This window comes from Phoenix dactylifera, unplaced genomic scaffold (assembly GCF_009389715.1).
Source record: "Phoenix dactylifera cultivar Barhee BC4 unplaced genomic scaffold, palm_55x_up_171113_PBpolish2nd_filt_p 000243F, whole genome shotgun sequence".
In the NCBI taxonomy this organism is placed as follows: domain Eukaryota; kingdom Viridiplantae; phylum Streptophyta; class Magnoliopsida; order Arecales; family Arecaceae; genus Phoenix; species Phoenix dactylifera.
In genome coordinates this window covers 510,700-531,283 of record NW_024067740.1, presented here as the reverse complement: position 1 = coordinate 531,283, position 20,584 = coordinate 510,700, and the positions used below count along the sequence as shown (strand labels likewise).

General features: G+C 36.8%; 1 protein-coding gene across 1 annotated transcript in view; it reads right to left on the bottom strand.

The window, feature by feature from the left end:
• The window catches only part of LOC103712262, a 29,613-nt gene extending 9,754 nt beyond the window's left edge, over nucleotides 1-19,859 (bottom strand). The window contains exons 1-20 of the mRNA XM_039117584.1: nucleotides 19,607-19,859; nucleotides 19,172-19,301; nucleotides 18,823-18,894; nucleotides 16,024-16,125; nucleotides 15,770-15,938; nucleotides 15,502-15,600; nucleotides 13,797-13,946; nucleotides 11,657-11,696; nucleotides 8,375-8,432; nucleotides 5,893-5,981; nucleotides 5,430-5,528; nucleotides 5,206-5,321; nucleotides 5,005-5,123; nucleotides 3,827-3,897; nucleotides 2,426-2,528; nucleotides 1,840-1,979; nucleotides 1,490-1,648; nucleotides 1,312-1,415; nucleotides 968-1,143; nucleotides 356-545 (exon numbers count right to left, since the gene is read on the bottom strand). Coding sequence (XP_038973512.1) covers nucleotides 356-545; nucleotides 968-1,143; nucleotides 1,312-1,415; nucleotides 1,490-1,648; nucleotides 1,840-1,979; nucleotides 2,426-2,528; nucleotides 3,827-3,897; nucleotides 5,005-5,123; nucleotides 5,206-5,321; nucleotides 5,430-5,528; nucleotides 5,893-5,981; nucleotides 8,375-8,432; nucleotides 11,657-11,696; nucleotides 13,797-13,946; nucleotides 15,502-15,600; nucleotides 15,770-15,938; nucleotides 16,024-16,125; nucleotides 18,823-18,894; nucleotides 19,172-19,301; nucleotides 19,607-19,729 — 2,309 coding nt within the window. The 5' untranslated portion in view covers nucleotides 19,730-19,859. The remainder of the gene's footprint in view (nucleotides 1-355; nucleotides 546-967; nucleotides 1,144-1,311; nucleotides 1,416-1,489; nucleotides 1,649-1,839; nucleotides 1,980-2,425; nucleotides 2,529-3,826; nucleotides 3,898-5,004; nucleotides 5,124-5,205; nucleotides 5,322-5,429; nucleotides 5,529-5,892; nucleotides 5,982-8,374; nucleotides 8,433-11,656; nucleotides 11,697-13,796; nucleotides 13,947-15,501; nucleotides 15,601-15,769; nucleotides 15,939-16,023; nucleotides 16,126-18,822; nucleotides 18,895-19,171; nucleotides 19,302-19,606) is intronic.
• Nucleotides 19,860-20,584: the final 725 nt, after the last annotated feature.

The window sequence follows — 20,584 nt, the reverse complement described above, 5'->3', positions numbered from 1 at the left end:
TATGTACCAGTGAAAAAGGCACATTCAATGAAAAGTATCTCAAGCCTATCCAAGAAAGAGATTTGACTATAGCGTATGAAAAGAATTCCTCCAGTGGATGGTGTCAGGAGCATTAGCAGAGAGAACCGAATATAACACAGATCAAATGTACCAGTGACATGTTTTAACTGTAGTGACTTTTGATCCTCACATACTATTAAGCCGTGAACATGCCAATACAGTAGTTGCATATAAATATATAATGGCTAAATAATAAAGTTATTCCCCTGTGAAATTTATAGTCTAGGATTAAGACATGTTGATGTGCATATATTGATTAATAAAATGGCTTGACATTCTATGCCTAAATTCTAACCTCAAGTCCCATAAAAGTGACTTCCCATTGCACTGCAAGTGGCTCTCCCAAGATGATGTCTCAGACTGGACAACTATTATCATGTCAGGAAGTGCCTTTGCTTGATAATGTTTGTCCACCAATAATGGATCATTATGTATGAACCAGAATATTGGAACTTCTAGTGTCGACCTCGCATTCAAGTGTGTTCCTACATAGAGTACAACATTTAAAAAAATAAATAAAAGAGTGAAACCGAGCTTAGTTTATTCACCGACTGAATGAAAATTGCCTTTCTGGCCACTAATAAATTATATCTGCATTACTAATAGCTTCAGCTCAAAATCATCAGTAAGCTTGACCGTAAGCAAGGTTGTAACAGGACACCGAAATCTGATATATAAATTAAACCCTGGTAACCAAATTAACTCCAGGTTTAAAAATGTGACCAGACAATCCAACTTGGATGCTTCATATAGGCATGTCTGCCAGTCTGACCAACACGTCAGATATTTAGCAAGACCAGGGACCTGGACAAAATTACAGGCCCCAAACCCCATTGTCAGGTTTCCTTATGCCTGAACAAACCTGGGCCCTGTGTCAGAAAGCTAAGAGAATAGGCACTAGAGGTACCTTTAAGTGAACCATGAACACTTAGCCTCTGAAGTTGATGTTGAAGAATGGAGGAATCCAAATAGGCACGAACAGTTGACCTATAAGTACCATTGACTAGCAAAAGAGGGACAGCAGCTGCACGTCGGGCCACTGAGAAGGCCATTGTCAGAGCAGGATCCTCAGAAAGTGATAGCCTGATGATTGACAGACATGAATATGACCAGATGCATATAGATAAAATAAAAGTACTCCATTCTCACAATGGAAAGACTTTGGAAGGTAGATCAGCAGAGGATGCTGCATTATAAAAAGCTTCAAATTCTCATAGGTAACCCAAACCTAGAAGAATCTGAAATACATACAGGTGTTGGCTAAACATGATCTTTTGAGAAGGTAGCAGCAAAGAAGAAAGGCCATTCGTCAAAGACATTAGGTTCACAGGCAACTTTTTGATGTTCCTCACTTTCTGGAAAATAATAACAGTGTGAAAGAATCTCGAAACACAACAGTCCAATAAAAACTCAGCACATAGTAGCATACCTCCTGTGTGATAAAATAGATCTGAAATGATATCTTCTCGTAGTAATGGTATGCGCTGTCCGCAATTGAGGGGGCAATTACATGTCTCATAGAACCCCATAATGTAGCCCCAACATGAGCAAGAAATGAATCACGAGCAACTGTGTAATTGTGATATTCCTGCATGGCAAATGGTGCCAGAATAGTTATCCAAATTACATGCCAAAAACTAAACCGACTGTAAAAATTACACTTACTACTCATTCATAAATACTTCTTTTGCGATATCACTGAAAGATGACATACAATCCTACTGCAGATAGATTTGACTGCTAATAAATATGACCCAACAGAAAGTATATAACGCTAACCTCATAAGTATCACTGAACAAATTCCAATTTTCCATTCGCTTTAATGCATCAAGAGCTTTTCTCTTATGTGTCTCGTCATACTCCTCACTGTCGTATCCCTTCAGCTCGCTTTTCAAATCATGCATCCTCTCATCAAGCTCTGAAGTGACAGAAAAGTTCACATGACAGCAATAAAAAGTGACAAGGGAGTCTATGAAGTTTGAGTATATTTTGTACTAAACCACTTAGGTCCTATTAACTGAATAATCAAAGTATTCAACAACAACTGCTTATATGACTTCAATTTTCCACATATGCATGCAAAATATAATTCTACATTTGTAGAACACAAAGTTAGATATTGTTGTCCAAAGTCAACCTCAAAAGTTGATTAAGATGAAAACTGCAAAAACTGCATTTCACGTACATCTATCAAGATTTTAGCTTCACAATAGTTTAACTTTCAGATGCATATCGGCAAAATTGATACGCATTCATGCATAAATTTTCTTAACTACAAATAAACAACATTAGCTTTCCAAGCAAAAGAAAAATGCAGACTCAAAAACATAAGAACATAAATGAAAATGGAATATGGAAGCATACCTTCACAGAGAGCTAGCTTGACCTTTCTTCCCTTGCAATGTTTGAAAGCAAAAATTTCATAGATATCAATTTCTGCTAAAAGGATATCAATGGCTTGATGATCCTGCAGCAACATTTTGATAAGTGGGAATTGTGCAGATAGAGTGTAACCATAAGCATGATCTCAAAATCATACTTCCTACCTAGTCTAAGCTCGGACTGTATATAATGCTGCTATATATAGAAACAAATTAAAAATATGCTCAAACAATAATTTACATATATACACACAAAAAGAAGAAAAAGAAAGAACTCATCCAAAAAAAGCAAACAGGCAATACATCTTAAGTAAGAAACTATGGTATCCATGAAATCCCAATCCAAAGCATTTATCACTTTAATAAAGACTACCCTGTAAGACAACTATCAAACTCTTATGTGCTTAGAATCCTAACAAAACTGTCGCTGTCCGGAGAGGATGACGACAATATTTAACTGGATAATAGCAAGGAATGCCCTGATGGTGAGTTATGACATAGAGAAACACCATAAAGATTTTAAGGAAATTTTATGATGATTATAAGACTATCTTTAATTCTTTATTGTTAGAATCAACATTTTGCACTGTCGGCTTAGCACTGACCTGTTATGCGCAAGCCATGCTGACTGGCATCATGCATTTACTCTTGGAGGAGGACACATGGGCATAATATAAAAATGCTCAGGCAGAAATGTCATAGATAATAGGGCAGAAAAGATTGGTGTGATCATGGTTAAGGAAGGTTACCGCCAACACCACAAGTGCATAAAGTGAGGAAAAAACCATTAAAAATGTTATTGGATATGCACAACTTAGGCTAAAGAGCACCATAGTTAGAAGGGCATCATAGCAGTTCAAAGGTAAGAAAAAGGGCGAGACAAAAGATAGATTAATGAGTGATAAGGAATGAACTTAAAGGCATTCTCCATTTTGCAGTGCTTGAACCTCAACAGGAAGCAATCATGAGATGGGTTCTGAGTCAAACTGATTTCAATAGGATAAGCTTGTAGTTTATGTTACATGCACACTGAAAAGCCAGAATTGACAATACATAAATTCTTATGGGGTCTCACGGGTTTTCTTAATCAACTCAACAAGTGAATGAATCTTTTGACACATGAAGAGAAGAAGAGAGAGGGGGGGAGACTTCAGCAAAAATGGAAGCTAACTAACTTAGGAGATCAATTAAGGTCAAAATCATAATAAGAAGATATTTAGTTATTAAAAAAAAAGCTACTTGATCCTTCAAGTGCAGTTGAATGTAACTTAAAAAATGGCTCGCCGGTTAAGAGGGAACGTTGTGCTAGGTCAAAGCAAAGCATGACTCCACCAAGAATTGATTTTTTCAAGAAACAATCCATCATAGAGAAAAAGAAACTCACATTACCAAATGATGAAAATCTTTCTCTGATTGCATCTTGCAATTTATCTTCAGCTTCATCTTCCGTAATTTCTGAGCAGTACAGAAAATATTTATAAACATGGTCATTTGTGGAATAGAAAGCTAAATAAAAGTTATAGAAATAAATGCCATCCATATATGACTTACTGGAGAAGCTAATGTGCAAATATATATTCTATAATGAGTGAACTGTTGACGATCAGGGATTAGCTATTTAACTAAGTTATTACCAAACCATTCAGCTATTACATATGTTCTGGGCCAATTTTAAAGTCCACATGATTTGTATTTAACAATTATGGGATTTGGACCCTTAAAGTTGACAGAAAAGTCAACCTGCTACCCTCAAGTGGTCACTCTTCAAGACAGGAAACAGATCACAGGGACCTATGGTCTGTCCATGTAGTCCCTGTTCCAGATCATCCTCCCTTTTTTTTCACACTACTCATCCGATTCTTCATTTTTTTTATCAATCTTTTTCCTTCTCATCTCTAACTTTATTGTATTATTTATTTCACTTACTTCACTTCAGGGATCTGGATCTAAAAGGCCTGTGGGTTCTGTACCAAAGCCATAGATCTTAAACCATGAGAAGTAGAAGAACGACCTTGATTGAAATCTCTTTCTATTCCTTCTTTATCACCTCAGATTTCTTCTTTTCATGGAGTCCTCATGTTCTAGTCACTTTCAACAACAGAAATGTCCACTTACAGCCATAACCAGCCAAGAGGTAAATTGTTGTTAGTGTACCCGTGCAGATCATGATCTGTAACATCTACAAAAGAGGTGTCTTTACTTGAGAAATCCCTAGATATACCACACACCTCAAAATCAATGTTGTAATTGCAAAATATGCTTTCATCAAATTGTCATACAATCATTGACGGTAACCTTTGGTACCACAAAATAATACTTGAAGTAGATATAATCTGCATCTCCAAGCAATAGAACCTTCTATTGCGGCTGAAAGTTGCACAAAATCTTATCATACTAAACATTACGAATCTGAACTTTTCAAACTACAAATATGATGTGATGATGGTAGTGTACAGTCAAAAAATAGAACTGGTGATATAACATTCCGGAAAGCACACCCTCAGGCTTAAAACAACCAGCAGAAATATGTTTGAAAGAGGACAGGGCAGGTAGCAGCCATACCTGCAACTGCACCAATAGTTTTCCCCACATTTGGTAAACTCAGTTCAGTACGGACACCTTCTCCACCAACAGACGGACCCCATGAAAAAGGTCCTGCAGTCAGATCAATGAATGCCCACCTGAAACAGAAATAATACAAAATAACTAATCACTGAAATTAGATCTGGAGATGAACATGAGGATTTGAGTGAGGTACTGAACCTGTCTCTGCCTATCCATGTATCTGTAAGACACTCAGGATGGAGACCCTTTAAATCCCCAGATTTTAGCTGTTTCTCAAAAAGAAGATTTATATCATCCTGTTTCCCATGTAACATCTACAAAAATTCAGGCAAAGAATAAATCATGTTATTGAGCAAATTCTCAATTTTGACAATTCTAACAGTTTTATGAAGCTTGAAGTCCCAAAACAAAAGACAAGATACCTGAGCAGCTTTGTTATAAACAATCTCAGCATAATCCTTCCCATCGTTCACTTTCTCGGCACTGGTCAAGGCATCTAAACACCTCTTCGACCATTCTGTCTGATGAACCCCCAAAAAGAAAAAACAAAGAAAGCAAGAGGAAATAAAAAAAGCAACCCATCACAGGATTTCATGAGATGGTGATATACTGGCTACTCATATGATTCAATTCTCTGGAACTTTTAAATAAACAATTGGCCAAATCAACATTTTCTGTGAATACATCGATCAAGCAGAAAATCATAGGGAAAAAATCATCGAAAATGAATTTAGAGATATTGAACATATAGTTTGATGAGACCATTTCATTTCCAGTGAAAATACTGCAATTGCAATTCAATGAGAAAAAAGGATTGCTTCGCCATACCGATAATAAATTAAGCTCTCCAACCTAGAAGAAATAATACTAAGAATGACAACTTACAGTATCAATATCTTCAGTTGTGGTCAAGGCAAAATTTGATGTAGGTCGATTTACATACAAAGGCCTTGGGCTGTTACCCTTATCAAATTCTGGAACACAAAAAAGATGAAACTCTTTACCCCCTAAAAATGTCTTACATCAAATGAACAGTTAAAATACAAGCACAAAGGTATGCATGGAAACAACTTGAGTTTTTTCGTTCAAAATTTGAAAAGAAAATGCTTTCAAAGCTAACATATATATGAAGTGCATATAACAACTGTTTTGCTCTGACCAGAGAATCTAACAACTTGATCCTAAAATGAGAAACAAGCAAAAAATCCTCATGTTTTTCTATGGACATAGATAAAGATATATGAAGTGCTTTGGTCTTTTTCCCAGTGCAATGACCACAACAAAAAGAATAATGAAGTCATTGCACTAGATAAATAACAAAAATGCCCCCATTTTTTATTCTATACCAATCCAAAACATCAGGGCTTTTGGATCATTTTCAACGGTTAGAAAATGCTCCAGCACCCTGGAAAGATTTGCCTGATAATTGTCAGCTATGAGGTAAAACAGTATTGCACAAACATTAGTGGTGGAAGCAAGGGAATTTTTGCAAACAGGTAGTGTTTGCTGCTGCGGTTGTTGCTACAGCTACTACTGTTAAGATCATCTCTATGAAGGTTGAGTATTTGTGTAGGCTGACCTGAATACAATTTAATCACTTGACAAGTTGAATCGAATTTCAATTAAAATTTTACAATTTGCATCAATTCTTAGGCCAATATCTTGCTGGCCATATTAAGAAAGAACAATATTTGAAGATATATGCTCTAATAGGTTGTAGGGGTGATGTAAACCATGAGTCAGAATTTGCATTGGTTGGGGCTGGACCCTCGTTTGGCCTGATAGAAAATTGTGCAGACCCTTGCCCAGGCCCAACCCACTTGCCTCCCTGAGTTGGAAACCAAAATCTTGGTTTAGAGCAATACATAATCCACATATTCAAGTTTTTTTGCTTTAGGTAAAGAAACAGGCTAAATTTGAGTCCAACCAATTCACTTGTCCAAGTACCTATGTTGTTTAGGTAGACAAAGTAGTGATAGAAGTGTGCATACTTATATGCTAATTATCTGGTTGTTAATACACAAACTCTTAAGCAGTAAGCACAGTCTAAAATCTTGATTTAGAGAACATATGGCACTTACTTTTACAAAATTTTGCCAAAATGCCAAACATCCAAGTATAAAACAATATTTATTAAATTAAATTCCAGGACAAGTTTACATGCAAACAAAAGGCATCAGATCCTCTAAATTTTTACAACTTGGGACTGTGGCACATTTTTGAAAGGCCAAACAAAGATTATCTTTCCATCTGAAACAACCAGACAATGTGGGTCCAAGTCACCTAACATATACAAATTCTGCCACAAACACCATTTGCAGGAATTTCCTACTAGATTGTAGAGAATTTGAGCTCCAAACAAAAAGTGCCTAAATGAGCAATCAGAAGTGAAAATCTTTAAGGGACATGTAATTAGGGGTAGCAATTGGTTGGGTCAGGTTTGGGTTAGGTCAAGTTGTGTTCAAGTCAATAAACTCTCAACCCATACTTGACCCATTTATAACCATGTTGGAAAATGTACCGATACACAAACCATTTATTTTACAATAACCCATACCCACCCACGAACACAGTTAAATTTTCGCCCATCAATCATACATATAACTGAAAAACTAAAACAAGATATTGCATGCAAAGATAAAAAATAAGAAAAAAAAAAGCTTCATCCATACCATCATAATCACAATAATTTTAGGAAATTAGGATATATGTCAATATTAAGCTAATAAAGATAAAACTAGCAAAAATGCAATCGTCCATCACAAAATCCTATGAGGCACCCTGTCCATCACTCTATAGAACACAGTTTTTTTGTTATTTTGAGTGAACTGAAACACATGGAAAAATAATTAGAGAACTATCAACTCTATTGGATTTGGGAGCCGGTTGTTTCCCACCGGATCATCCTAAGTGACCCATCGAGTCAGGGGACTAAACAAACCTACCCATTTATAACCGGGTTGATTTCCAGATGAACCAGACCGACTCAACTTTAGAAAGAACCACCAAACCCATTTCTCCGGGCAGGTTCTTGAAGGTCAGATTTTGCCACCCACCTACATGCGATGAAGATATTCTGGTCTTTTCTTTTGGAGTTAATTTTTTCAATCTTGGGTGTCTTAAAAGCTTGAATTCACATTTCTGAGGTCTGGGGGTAGATCAGTTTCAGGTCTGTCACACGTCACAGGATTTTTGGTTTGAGATGTCATTTTCATTGTAATCTTCCACAAGCTTGCAAGCCACTTGGGTTCATGGGGAATGGACAGGAGTTCTCGGTTCAAATTCCAGTGCAACTCAAGGTAAATAACAAGATAAACAGCTTTATATGATTTTTCCATCCAGAACAACATAAAAGTAATGTACTTACCAAGAGAATTTCCAGTGACACTTTCTGATTGGAGAACTTTGGCTTGCAGGGTTTTATTCTGATAAACAAATCAAGAATCATGAACCGAATGAAAGAAGCAGAGCAACACAAAGCTAATACTTTTCTGTTAAAGCTAATAAAAATGAATTATTTGGGCAAATTATTTTCTTGCAAAATGCTTGAGTCAATCTGTTCAACATACTAATCATGTGTCTAAATTTTTCATTCTCAAGTCTATGCAAGAGGAAAAAATATCTCAAAAATGCGAGCCATCATCAAGAATAGCAAATAAATTAAGAGAAGAGTAAATAATACATTGGATCATGGAATGCCGTACCGGTCCGTACCGGCCGGTACGGGCCGGTACGTACCGGTCCGGCCGTGGACCGGTACCGGAACGGATAAAAAACCGGTATTTCCCGGTTTTTTATCCGAACCGGCCGGTACGGGTGCGTACCGGCCGGTTCGGCGCCCGTACCGGCCGGTACCGGCCTCGTACCGGTGCGAACCAGCCGGTTCGCACCGGTATGATTTTTTTTTTTTTTAGAACCACAGCGCCGCGCGCTGTGGTTTTTGAAACCACCGAGTACCGGCCGGTACGGGACCGGTACCGGCCGGTACGGGACCGGTACCGGCCGGTACGGGACCGGTACCGGCCGGTACGGACCGGACCGGACCGGTACCGTACCGGTCCGGCCGGCCACCGGTACGCCGACCGGTACCGGTACGGCGGACCTTGCATTGGATACCTTTAGAACCACAACTCAACTTAATTCAACTAAAATTATTATACTACAAAACAAGTAGAGCAAAGATAATGTGTTTTATTAAGAAAAAGAGAAACATAAATAGTATAATAGAATTTTGCAAATGAGTTCCAAAAAAGGCCCTTGAGGTTAGACCCTCAACAATGCACAAGAATTTGTTGTCAATAGCCATCTTTTTGTACCTAGATAAATTATTTTTCAGCAGCTTCTTATTTCACAAGACCATCCAGTATCATATTTTTCAACAGCTTCTTATTTTGCAAGACCATCTGGTACCATAGTTTCCTCACCTCTACGATAGACAGTCTCTCCAGCATCCACAGTATAATCTGGACCAGCATTTCTTAATCAACTTAGCATCAGCAACAATTCAAAGTCTCTTTAGACTTGTATATGTAACATAACCCTAGCTTATAGAGAAATAACCAGTGGTGGCTTGTTTCCCATCAATAACCAGAGACATATTCCAAACCACCCCACCAAACCCTGGATTTTCAAATTAATCCCATTATTATTTGATTTAGTAAACCCATGTACGTATCCAGACCACCAAGCTGTACCAGTTTTCAGTTCACTTTCCCACACGTTGATCACTTCCTCCCACTTATAACTAAACAATGTCACCAAAAAGGCCTCTCTTAACTCCTGGTGAGACTGTAATTTCATGAAAGAGCATCTTCCAGTGTTTGGTGACCTCCAAAATTCAGTAGAACAAAGTACATTTCATAACATGTATGGAAAGTGTAAAAATTATTCACTTGAAATATTCAGAAATGAACAAGTAAAACAAATCTAGATAGAGTCGTGCAGCTTTTCTAACCAATTCTTTTCTTCCAGGTTTAAAAATTCTTGTCAGTTCCCAGCGAGTCTTTGGAGTTTCAATTTCAGCAGTTTTAGAAGTTTAGCTCCAAGTTACGGAGTTCTAATCAAAAAGTCAAAAACAAAATGTTTAAAAAATAGAAGAAAATAAAAGAAGCCAATAAAAGCAACCACACAACAGTTTAGAGCATCTTGTGATACATAGATTCTTTGCATGTGTAGTTTTGAGACAGTTTTAGGTTGAAGTTAGTATGTAAATAAAATTCAAAAAAATCAAGTATATGAACATGCATGTACACATTTACTTTCAGAAGATTAGTTGTTAGAAAAATTAATATATTTATCCATTATGAAATTTGTTAGTGCCTAGTGAGATTCAAATATTTTCATCACTTTTGACAACTTTTTAACATATTGAACATGGGCTTTTCTTTCTCATTATTATGAGGATAAGTGACAATTTAATTAAACGCATGTAAATCCAGAATGGTATCTTTATGTTATAAGAAAAAATACAAGTTCCTATTTAGCATGTACATATTTAGTTGATCATAATAGTCTTTATAAAAATACTCTCATAAGTGCCTATATGAAATCCTCAACCCATCAACATTAACGCTTATCATCTATCCATTCTTATAACTGAAGAAAAAGAAAGACCATCGAAAATTTGCTTGTATTTAAATACGTAAAGAAATGATCCCCATAGGGCAGAAAACAAAATAATAAAGTTTATAGAAGGGGGAAAAGCATTTATGGCTGGTTTCTCTCAGTTTCAGCTGAAATTGGACCAAGATTAACCAAAATGCAAAAGAGGGGGTCAATTTTGGTGTGGCCTTAGCCATAACTTAAAACCTTCATTTCTCCCTCTCCCCTGCTCCTTTGCTCCTTCATGTTCATCTCTTCTTTCTTGCTCTTAGTTCTTTAAAAGACCCGAGATTCACCAAAAGAACAGCAAAGCTATGTAGTGGGAACTAGAAAGTATTCAAGCTTACATTCTCATGTACTATCAATTGGCAAGCTTGCCACTTCTCGTATTTCTCTATATTGCTCTCAATTATGAGTACTTAATTTAGCTCTTAGAGGAGCATCTTTATTTGCTAGCTAAAAAGCAGGGATATGGCAACTCAAACCTACACTATTTTGTTCTTGAAGCTTTCAAAACTTCTTGGTACATAGAGACTCATGATTCCAAGAAACAGCGAGGTCAGCTCAGAAATTATAACAGTTCAAAATTCAAACCATATGATAAATATTTCTAAAAAAATGAAGGAAAACAAGATCTATAGCCATTTAACAAATTGTTGCAGCAAACTATTAGCCTGATGGCGAGCAGGATAAGATATAATTAAACTTGATCGAGTACTTTGATGTATGTTTTCTACTTTCATATGTGGTTATTGTTCTGTTCATGTAGCAGATATTATGATGAAGACAGAATGCCAGTCATCAACGTACAAGAGATGCACACAATAATTGTCACAGGTAGTGTGGTATATAAGTGAGTGAAAATTCATATTTTCTGTATACATTAAAAAAACAATGCCAATCTATTGAGCAAAAATTGTCAACACTAATGTCCTAAAAATATAATATTCACATGTTCTGCATATCTCAAAAAGAATCGGCGAGTCTACTCATCAGGAACTATCAATACTTGGAGCCTATGTAAGAAGTTAAAAATACAATGTGGTACCTCCCTGAGAAAGCTGATCTCTGACTCAGACAAGCCTCTCCTGTAAAAAAGCAAAAGGACTCTTCAAGTTATATAAAGTTAGACATTGCATTATTGACAGATAGAATTATCGACAGATAATCAGGAAAAGAATGAGCTATCAAAGCAGAAAAGTAACAAAAGAAAATCTAGTGGTAAAAAATAAAACTTGCCTAATAAGATTTGAAGATCATGAAAGGAGATATAGATTAATGCATACAAAAACCAATACAAAAGATCAGAAAAAAATTGAGAAAAAATCAGATATAGCCTCTTGCCCAAGGTTTGCAACAATAGTTTTGGTACCCATACCGGGCACAATTTGGTACAGTGTTCGTATAGGTAGTTCATGGTACCAACACATAATATCCCCCCATACTGAGTATCAATTTACTACCGGTACGCCTGGTATGAGGTGGTACATTCTAGTTTGGAAAACAATCCTCTTACCTATGTCAATACCTCGGGTATCGAGATCCTATGAATCTATTAAAAGGTATTAAATAAAAAGAAAGATAAAGGATCTATATTTCCTGCATGAGATAACTAATGCTAGTCTCCATTTGCATCGATCCTTATATTTCTGACTGACCTCCTATATCTTGAATTGCTTGGGTAAATATAAATTTGTGTTGCACATGCTACTACATTACTTCTCCTTACCCTCGGCAACACAGATGACAACCACCACAAGGCAAAGAAAATGCTACCTCTGCAAGGATCCTTTTCAAGAAGAAACCTATTCTTCATAACCAAATTCCAAAATAAGCAAGAAATTCAAAAACAATTCACTCCAAACTATGGCTTGCCAAAATGTGTTGAACCAGCCAGTTCGGGGCATGCCAAACCAGACTGGTCAAGGATCGGCACAATTCACGCTATTAAAATGAGATGGGGCCGATTCGGCTATTAAACCACCCATGGCCCGCTTGCTTTCATCCCCCCGCCCATGTTCCGGCAGATCCCTCCCTCCCATCGTCTCCCTCTCTTTCTCTCTCTCCCCCCTCCCTCTTCCCCTTCTTTTGCTCTTTAGCGCTGCCATTGCTCCACTTCTTACTTCAGAGTTCATGAACTAGCTCTCAAGGTCAGGCATTTTCTTCTTCCTCCTTTCTTTCTTTAATCCCCTCTCTCTCTTCCTCTTTCCTCTTTCCTTTTGTCCCTCTCCCCTCCCTCTCTAGCTCTCCCTATGTCGGCAACAACTCTCCAGCCGGTACGTCCTCCGGTACCAATTTGGCAAACCTTGCTCCAAATGATTTTCGACATAATGGGAATAAGAAAATAATATGCATAACAAAATCAGGAAGTCATTGTACCTAAAAATTAAATATTTTCAAATTGCTCTAACAGTTTTTTTAGTTTAATCAGTTTGTAGCATTTCTTGAAAACAAAAAAGAAACTCTAGAATTATTTCTGCCCAACTGACACTACTACTTTAAAAGGCCCACAAGATTGTCTGCCTAATTGTTGGAGACCTTGACTAAAAATAATGTGAAGAGAACAAAATATCGTAACCAAACTTCTCTTCATTGATTCACATGAAATTAGAAGCTTTAAGATACCATTATTAAGATCATTAGATTCTACAAGGAGCTTTAACTCCATGGAAGTTCCTAACAATTTCATCCGAGCGCTCACTTGATTAGAGAATAGGAAGACCATGTTAAGTGCAAAAGCACTTTCAATTTCAGATAATGAATGCAGCGTACATCAATGATGAATGCAGTGTACATCAATGTGTAGGTCAGAAACAACATAAGCTTTGATGTAGACTTTGTAACATAAGAATAAGAAATTCCCAATCACAACATTCAGATACAAATCAACTGAAGAGAAGGTATGCTATATAGATGACTAGGGCCTGTCAATTCTCCAAGGAGTCAAGCTTTATGTTTGAACTACAGACAGGCAATTCCTGTCTTCGCCAAAAGTTACAGAGACATTATGAAGAAGATATTTCATTTTCAAGTCTTGTTGCAGGCTGTGCCGCAACTAATGACTACGAGTTGATACCTTATTGCAGAGGGATGTCTGTTTCAATAGAACCTTACAACAGTTAAATACAGCATGACAACGTGCATCACCTAATAAACAAATAAATAGAAAATGCCTTACAAACACTCACCGATAACCATAGTGAACCCTTTTATCATTATGCTTTGGATTGAGAACAAAAATGTTGTACGCATCCTCAATCTTAAGGTATTCAATGAGAGTTGAAAAAAGATACTCCATCCTATCGATGTCAACTTGCCAAAGAACTTCTTCATCCTCCCTGAGGGGAAACAAGAGAGAAAAAGAAAATGGATAAATGAAGAATTAGGTGCAACCATAAACCAGCAAATCATGATCTACAACCTGAATTTTGTGAAACAAAGAAGTTTAGCAGAGCTCCAAAGTTGCACTAAAAGAACTGAAGAGTGTTGCACATAGGCATCAAGCATACAAAATGCAATGAGAGGATAAAAATAATATACATACACAGGCAAATTATGACATTGATATCAGAACTTCATACATCAATATCAGAAGTTCATATGTATGCAAACCTCAAAGCATCAATGATTAACCATGACAGCAGCAAAAAAACAGATTTGCACTAACTAAAAATTTGAGATCCACAAATGCCATGGCATCCAGAGAATCAACTTTCAGCCAAAATTTGGAGTCACATGAATTTGCCAAGCAAAGTTGTTTGGCACTGACTTGTAAACTGTAGATGGGTTAGATTGGATCAGATCACAGATCAAATTGCAAATCCTAAATTAAAAGTGATTAAGAAATTGAAAGCATAAAAGAAATGTGAAACTTAAGAAAAATGAGTCAATTATAAAAAAAAATAGTTCATACTTATACGAAGTCTAGTTTCCACCAATCATAAGCCCATATAAGGCATATCTACTGTAGCAATATCATGTCCAATTATTTATTATAACACTATATTACCTATCAAATCAATTATCCTTTTAGGTGGAATATTCATGAAACAACAGAAAAAAAGAAAAAGATTTAACACATGGTTGTAAACTTGCCTCTTGCTTTTAACTCATGAATTCCAAAATCTCTCTTTAGTTCTTAGAAGTAAAAAATATCAAACAAGCTTGCTAACTTACATGCTGAAGTCATGTTGGTGAAGCAAGTAATATAAGTCAAATAAATAACAAAAAGAGCAGACTTCCTTGTGATTTAATATGTCCGTGACATGATCAGGTCTTATCTTATGATCTAAGAGATTGTGTAATCCATAATACAGCTGTAAGTCACATGATCCTAATAGATCCTGATCCAAGGACAAGATACAGGTAGCTCAGCATCACTTTGATCTGAATTTTGATATCCAGATCATTATATAAGATTTTAAAACTAATGGTATCAAAGTATTAACAGCACATAGAGTCATCATTTAGATGCACAGTGAAGTAAGGTATAATATCTAAAACATTTCTTGTAGGAAGTCAGGATACTCCAGTGTTCTAATCACCTCAGGCTATTTGTGCTAATACCTAGCATATGCAGTGCACATGATCAAATCAAGAAGAATTTGAAGGACCGATGTGATCACATCATGAATACAGGATTAAGTCTATATTTAAGTCATATATGGATACTAATACCACTCCCCCCCCCCCCCCCCCCCACGTGCGTGAGCATGCGAAGTTATTGTCACTTGGTCCAAATTATTTGTGCCCGTATTAATGAATTATTGCCATATGGCATCAACAAGTTCTATAGCAAATATGAATGCATGTTCAGACTTGGTCAAATTACTAGACAGATGAAATTCAGAAATGCAGGCCACCCATGTTCAAATTTATATTTACATACATTACCTGGAATCTGAAATATCTTCTTTACGCGATAGAGCTTTTATGGCATACTCGAAAACAGAAGTAACTTTTTCTCCCATATGTATAGCATGCACAGAAAAGCTGCATTCACAATGGAACACCATAATAAATTTAGAAAAGGGCAACTATCTGCCTGATAACTGACCAAGAGGCCCAAAAAAAAAAAACGGAATGAAAATTCTTGATATCAAATAACTGAATAAGCCATGGTATTCTGCAACTGAAGAGCGAGAGGTCAAAGAATAATCACTTGTAGTTTATGTGACCGATGAGAGGAAGATGATGGCGTTGAACTTTCTCAATGCTGATCTTGTAAAATGGTGTAAGAACCTCCCCAATTGGAGGGACTCGTGTATGTTCAAAAATGTGGTCAATCTTGGTGAACCACCGCTCAAGTTCCTCAGATCCCAGCTTAAACTCTAAGAACAGTCATCATATACATAAAAAATTGGAAAAAAACATCCATTTGATATCAGTACATATAAATAGACAAAATACATGTACCATGGTTCCCTTTTCCTTCAAATCCTATGAAGATGAAGTTCACTGGGACAGGGAGATATATAGAATCAACCTCTGAAACCTTCAAATAATTTGCAATATTACCTGGACATATTACCAGAGAAAATAAAACATAAGCACAGATCACAAAACTTTGGTTCTGAACCAAAATGGCGATACTAGTTTTCTCTAAATGCAATCGCCATGTCATATAAAAGAGATTCTACAATGAAACTTTGTCTATGAAATATAAGCAGTCCAACATAAAGCAGTTTCTATGGATGTTTGCAGTATAACAAAAATCCAAATCAGAGTGTAAACTATGGTAACTGATCATATCTATCTACCACCTAGCATGCATAACAAGTCCTGGAAAACAGTGAACCAGTTTATGCACCTCTCTGGTGTAAGGCACACATGCCTTCCACTTTTTTAGCACACAGTCCTTTTCTTTTTCTTTTATCAAGTGACAGGATCAGAGGTCAGACAACATTAGAAAAGGAGATCGATGCTGAAGATAAGACAGAATATCTCATCTTACAATTGTCAATAGACCAATAAGAAAGTTATCACCTAATTCAGGGGTAAATGATATTTCTCAAGTTCGATGCACAAGTAGGGTATAAATAGAATTGCTTAATTCAATCCAGTTTTAAAATCATACATGTTTGGATGTGAATATAAAGCACATAATTGATGCAAATTTAGCTGGAGATATAGATCAGTGTGTAAGTTCTGGTCTGCATACAGAGTACAATATAAAAATATGAACAAATGGTGATGGTGGTTACAGATTTGAACATACAAGACAGCTTGGTATCGACATTCATTAAGTTTCAAACACTAGTTAGAATATCTAGCATCTGGTTTATAATTAAACATATCATCATAATGATGTGGACCCAGATCCACATAAACATCATATCTTGCTACCATATTCCCTCTCCCTTTCTTTTTATCCTCGCTTCTCTCCATTCTGCTGTTTTCATGCTTCCTTGAAGTCAGATTCCTCAATTGAAAAAATAAAACTGAAGTTCCTAAGTAATTTTGATCCACAATAGTCTGACTGAACCAACTTAAAATAAATTTTGGGCTAACGACCATGGTGAAATAGCGTGTTGGTCAAATTTGATCATCATCATCATCTACAACACTTTCCACATTCAGTGTATTAACTGTCGCTAAGAAATTGGCTTAATTTAGTTAACATTTGCTCATATGTTGTGGAGCATGGAAGGTGTTTTCACTGTAACTTATACTTCATTGCATCTCAAAACTGAACAGTTTTCACCATTACTTTGGTGTCAATCTTCACCCATCTTCCACCAAATACAAACTTGCCCTTTCAATCGAAGTTCATACTTCTCACACCACTTATATTATGACATTTAACCTAATCATTCATTGACAAAAAATCAAGGGAGCATTTGAATCTCATTTTTTAAAGAAAACTCCAGACTTCTCACATCACTTATATGATATTTGATGTGATCACTCAATGATGATGACCAACCTATAGACCATCTCATGAGTGCAATGTCCCCCTGCTAAAAAGTGAAAAGTAAATGCCCTTCTATATATTCAACAAATAACTATCCATTTTTTTATGTATAGCAATAATTCCATTTCTAGATAATTATTAATAGCCATACTTAACAATACATAAAATGATTCGGGTTTCAGTGTATAGAATGTATGGAATTTCTTGGTCTCCTTTTACTTGTAATGTTCATGCATAAATATATGAGTCCTTCCTATTCCCATAATTCATACAGTTATGTGATAAAATATCATATCTATAGTGTTTTTTAAATTTTTCTTTTTGACTCATCAATGAGTCCACCACCACTGCATAGTAATTTTGTTTCATGTAATGAATGAATTGGTCTTTTTCTTTTTTATATGAATCAAATTTAATTAAGTTTTTATTTTGAATTGTAGAACGTAGATTGATTCTATTTCGCTATTTTTATGGTCCTAATGGAGACCATTTTGTCCACGACCTATAGGCTATCATTGTACCCATACGTCCTATCAAACATTTCTTAACCTCCTTTACCACTATGGTTATAATTGCAATTCCCAAGGCTTGATTATAAGATTCAGGTGAAAGAATGTCTTATGTTCACTTTTTTCCATAAATGCCTTCCCGGCGCTATGACCACTGATCAGCATTTGAAGTACTTAAATGATTAATACTTTGACCAAAAACATAGAATTTCCAACAAAATGGAATTCGTGATCAGATTCCAAGAAATATCTAGTTATTCTACTTAAATTTTATAATGAAGAATTTTGCGCTATGCTTGACTGTTTAAAGGGTCATTCTAAAGTTTATCCTGGAAATAGTTTCTGCATGTGATGTCATTGGAACAAATTATGAAGTGCTGTCTGTGGTAAATGTGAAGAGATGACGAGATGAAAGGGAACTGAGACCAAATGTGGTGTAGCGGAAGGTGCAGAAGAAAGGAAGCAATACAATCTTCAGGAATAAACTGAAGAGTGAGACTCCATTTCCGAGAAGAACATGGGTGGAGTATGGTGATGGTAGCTTTGAAGGGGGAGTGAGGTGGGGTTGCTTCTGAAACCCGACAAATTTTAGTTATGAGCAGGCGTTCCATTATGATACTTGTTTCTTATGAGCTATATAGTTTTGACTCTCGCACTTCAATTCTTATATGTTCTTGATGCCATTCAAAAGGGGAGAAAAAACAAAATTGAATCTTTGCAAACTTGGCATGCATGCACATCATCCGATACTTCAGAATAAGTAAACCTTGACACACTATGGGAAGTAATTACCTGCCTTTGTGTAGTTGAACACGGCCATTTTCGCCAAGTCAGAAGATACTGAACTTTCCAAATCATCAAAATCTGAAAACGTTATAGCATGTCATCCAGCAGAAACAACATGATTAACTGTTCAACTAAAAGGGGCAAGATACTACTTCAGGAGGAGCGTAATCTTGCGATTTCTCAGGAAAAAAAAAAACTGTTTTCATGTCATGTCAGAGTTTTGTGGGGGCCAGGGTTTTTCGAGAGTAAGACAGAAGAATATGAGGATCTAAAGCATGCCTTCTCTGTTTATCAAAAAAAGGATCTTCCCTCGTTTTGTTCTTTGATGAAAGGGAGAAGATGTACAGCATCTTACCACCACGAATCACATCTTCGCTCCAGAATTTACTCTTCCCTTTAAGGTTGAACAACGAAAAGACCGACGATTTCCCACTTTTGCGAATCCCCACCTCCGCCGCATCCACCTCCGCCGCGATTGTTAGGAACTGAACAACATCAATGAGGACAAACAGTCTAACGCTTCGCATAACAAGCGCGCATATATGGAGTAGTAGCGATTACGACAAAATCTCAAACTACCGGGGCGATTACCCCAGACGGAACCTAATCTTCATCGTTCTTGACCGCGGGGAACAAAGAAAGAAAGAAACATCCCGAGTAAAGACTCCAATTCTGTTTTCTTTTTTTTTTCCCCCGAAGCGGACGTGATACAGAAGGATTTCAGACGAAAGGCTGGAGGCGGTAAAGAAGATCGGGGTGGGGTGGGGTAGGGTAGAGATGGAACGCTTACCAGGAGGAGGATCAAGAAGCCGCCGATCACGAGAGGGGTGGATTTGGGGGAGGAGGAGGAGGAGAAGGCACGGCCAAGCGAGCTCCGGTAGGTTATGGAGGAGGGATTTATCGCGAGAGCCATCGCCGGCGGAGAGAGATTTTAGAAACCCGCAGCACGGAGGGGATGGTAGCGGACGACTCCGTGTGGAGTGGTGGGTTTGGTAATAAGAGAAGACCCGGGGCCGCTGCCCGCTGCTGCGGGAATAACTCGCAGCGAGTCCCCGTTGCACAAAAATAATAATACACTTTTTCACATAAGCTCCCTGACGTATACAAAATTATAATTATATATAAACCGAAATAAAAATCTATTCCCCTCTCGTATTCAATAAAAATAATAATACACCTTTTTCGCATACGCCCCCCGATGCATACAAAATTATAATTGTATACAAATCGAAATAAAAATTTTATATCCATACTACAAAGACCATTTGAGACAAAACAATGTCATGAAACACCGGTCTTTGCTTTTATTCAAGATTAAAGAACTGATCTTTGCCCCTCGTGATCACTTGCATTCCTTTCCAGCTCTTTAGCATTTTAGCATCTAATCATCTCATATAGGCTATAGCTTCTCTTGAACATGAAGACGGGCATCGCCGCTTGTATTCCTCTTCTTTCTCGTCAAATCAAGAAAAAAGCCTCATGGCAGAATTTCTATCGCACAAACTAACAACTGTTGAAACATTGGGTATTTGGGACTAGTTTGACTCCGGCATGCCCTCGAACTCTGCCTTATCTTCAGCATCTCTGATATATGGATTGATTTCAAAGCACTCTGAATCTACCATATTTTAAAATATCAAGAGAATCTACATCTAATGTTGATGTGCACAATAGAGGAGATCTTCATGCGATTTAGGTTTTTTTTTTTTCTTTTGGATCATATTCCTTGATGCAATCAAGGGCAATTAATGTTGTAGCAATTTCCGCA